Genomic DNA, 2,202 nt, shown 5'->3' with positions numbered 1-2,202 from the left:
CTGAGAGCTGAGGGAGGCGCAATCTATCGGGGCGGACCATCAGACAGCCAGGCCAACCGTTGATCGGTGCGCCTTTTTCTGCTAGGGCATAGTGAAATCAAGTCAAATCCGACTACTTGACGGTTGCACCATCGAGTCGGAAAACCATGATGTTCAGCTAGCCGAACGCCGTGTGACAGCAGATCGCCGCTCCGCTGTTCGTAGAGGAAGAGCCACAGGGCCGTAGCTCGCCGAGCCTGAGATACTGTCTTGTCGCGCCCCCAAGCCAAGCAAGGGCAGCTCCCTGTCCACTTTTGCCTTTATAAGCTCTGCGTAGTTACCGTTACTGCGCGACCCCGCACAGCAGATAAGATGACCGAGTCAAACTCCTCGTTGTGCTCACGAAAGTTACGTGACGCTAAAAACTAGCTCGTGGACACGAGACGAAATCAACTTGGAATGTATTATGGTCCACCCACGCAATGCGCAGCGAAAAAAACGCACGCAGTCCTGAGATCCAAGGGCAAAGATCCACCAAGCGCTTTGATAGTGTCGGAAACGACGTTATGGAGATCATGGCGATAGGAAAATCAAGACACCGTGGTCGCATCGCGGAGGCATTGCGCTCGGACGATGGGGGTGTCAACAGCGATGTCGTGCGTGTCTTATCAATGGCTCAGAAATTATGCTCGATCGATCCTCGCTGCTGCCAAAGGCTAGCAATAGCGAGGATCGATCAAGCTTGACCTGAAACACTACCAGGTTAATGCTGACAGAGATACTCATGCCACAAAACGTGTAAAGTGGATACGGGCTGTGCACGTTGATGTCGACAATCATTCATTTTAGTGAATTACGTAGGTAATTTTCTACTTGGCTTCTAGTAACATGTAAATCTATGAGTAACCGAGCTCCTGGACGTGGAAGCGGATAATGTCGTCCACGAGATTACTCTCCCTGTCGCTGGTGGTGCCGTCGAGGCCCGTTTCGATTAGAAGAGCAGAGAGATTGTCTAGTGTTTCATCCAGCGCCTCGAGGTGCTCGGGGCCATTCCGGTTAAACGATTCCGCTGGCAGCGGATTCGTTCCGGTGGACCACGCTCGCTTCAGACGGCACTGCGGAGCCGCAAGCTGCGATTCCGGACGCCACCCATCGGCCGTCGTGGGGCTCCGAGTGTCGAGCGTTGCTGTTTTAGCGGTTGGCGTATGCAGTGCGAAGACATCGGGGTGCTGGTTCTTCGTGTGGCGGTTGAGGTTGCCTGTGGTGGTGAAGGTCTTGCCACAGCCGGGCACCTCGCAAAGGTGCACGGGTCCACCGTAGTGGAATTTCATGTGCTTCTCAAGCTTTGCGTCGCTCGGGAAGGCGCAGATACAGCCCTCTACGGGACATCGAATGGGTTCGATGTAGCCGTGCAGGCGCTTGTGGCGAGCCAGGTTACCGGACGTTGTGAACCGCTTGGCGCAGGAGCGTACGGGGCAGACGTGCGGCCGCTCACCCGTGTGCGTCTTCATGTGCTCGTTGAGCGAGTACTTGCGGCTGAACTGACGGTGACAACTGGGCTCGGGACAGCGGTGGAACAGCAGGTCCTCGGGTGCGTCGACGGATTTGTCTGCCATCACTGATGTATGGTAATGAACAGCAATTCAAGGCTGCTGTTTTGCACCAGAAGGACAGACTGCAACTGGTAAAGTGAGCACTTGATACGGCGTGATTATGGCGCCTCGATTTGTAGATCCATGACCCAACGCTCCGAAAATCGAAGTCGAAGGCGCTGTCCATTAGCTACACGGCGAAGCAGAATTGTTGTCGTCTCGCAGGCTCTGTGGTGGCCATGGCTCGGCCGGTTTTACATCGCCGTACGTGCTGCTCCACATTACGACATTGTCGTGCTGCTCAGCAGTCAACAGAACTCGTGTTGAGTGGTAAAGAGTAGTGCTCACATCACCACTTCAACTCCCGGCCGTTTGACACTCGGCGCAGAGTGGCATTGTTCGTGTGCTGTTCGCGCCGGCTCTCGTGCGGACAGCTTTCGAACAGCGCAAAGATCGCTGGTGGACTCATCGGAAGTTCATGAAGCAGCCGTCGGACTTGCGCGCGCTCTTCCGTAGAGGGCGGACTGGTCGATCTTCGATGAGTGCGCTGTCGGCGGCAAACGTCCGCCGTCGCCCATCGTCGTGATAAGCTGCCTCCCCGAGACGTCGGACGGCTTCATTACTTGCATGT

The 2,202-nt window shown here is 55.5% G+C and overlaps 1 protein-coding gene across 1 annotated transcript; it reads right to left on the bottom strand.

The window, feature by feature from the left end:
• Positions 1 to 789: 789 nt before the first annotated feature.
• On the bottom strand, positions 790 to 2,202 carry PPTG_19753 (hypothetical protein). The gene has a single exon (XM_008918283.1). It carries the CDS (start codon positions 1,593 to 1,595, stop codon positions 876 to 878), a length of 720 nt encoding a protein of 239 aa, XP_008916531.1. The 5' UTR covers positions 1,596 to 2,202; the 3' UTR covers positions 790 to 875.

This window comes from Phytophthora parasitica (assembly GCF_000247585.1).
Source record: "Phytophthora parasitica INRA-310 unplaced genomic scaffold supercont2.173, whole genome shotgun sequence".
In the NCBI taxonomy this organism is placed as follows: Eukaryota; Oomycota; class Peronosporomycetes; order Peronosporales; family Peronosporaceae; genus Phytophthora; species Phytophthora nicotianae.
Note: the sequence above shows the minus strand (reverse complement) of the source record. Positions and strands in the feature narration are given on the sequence as shown.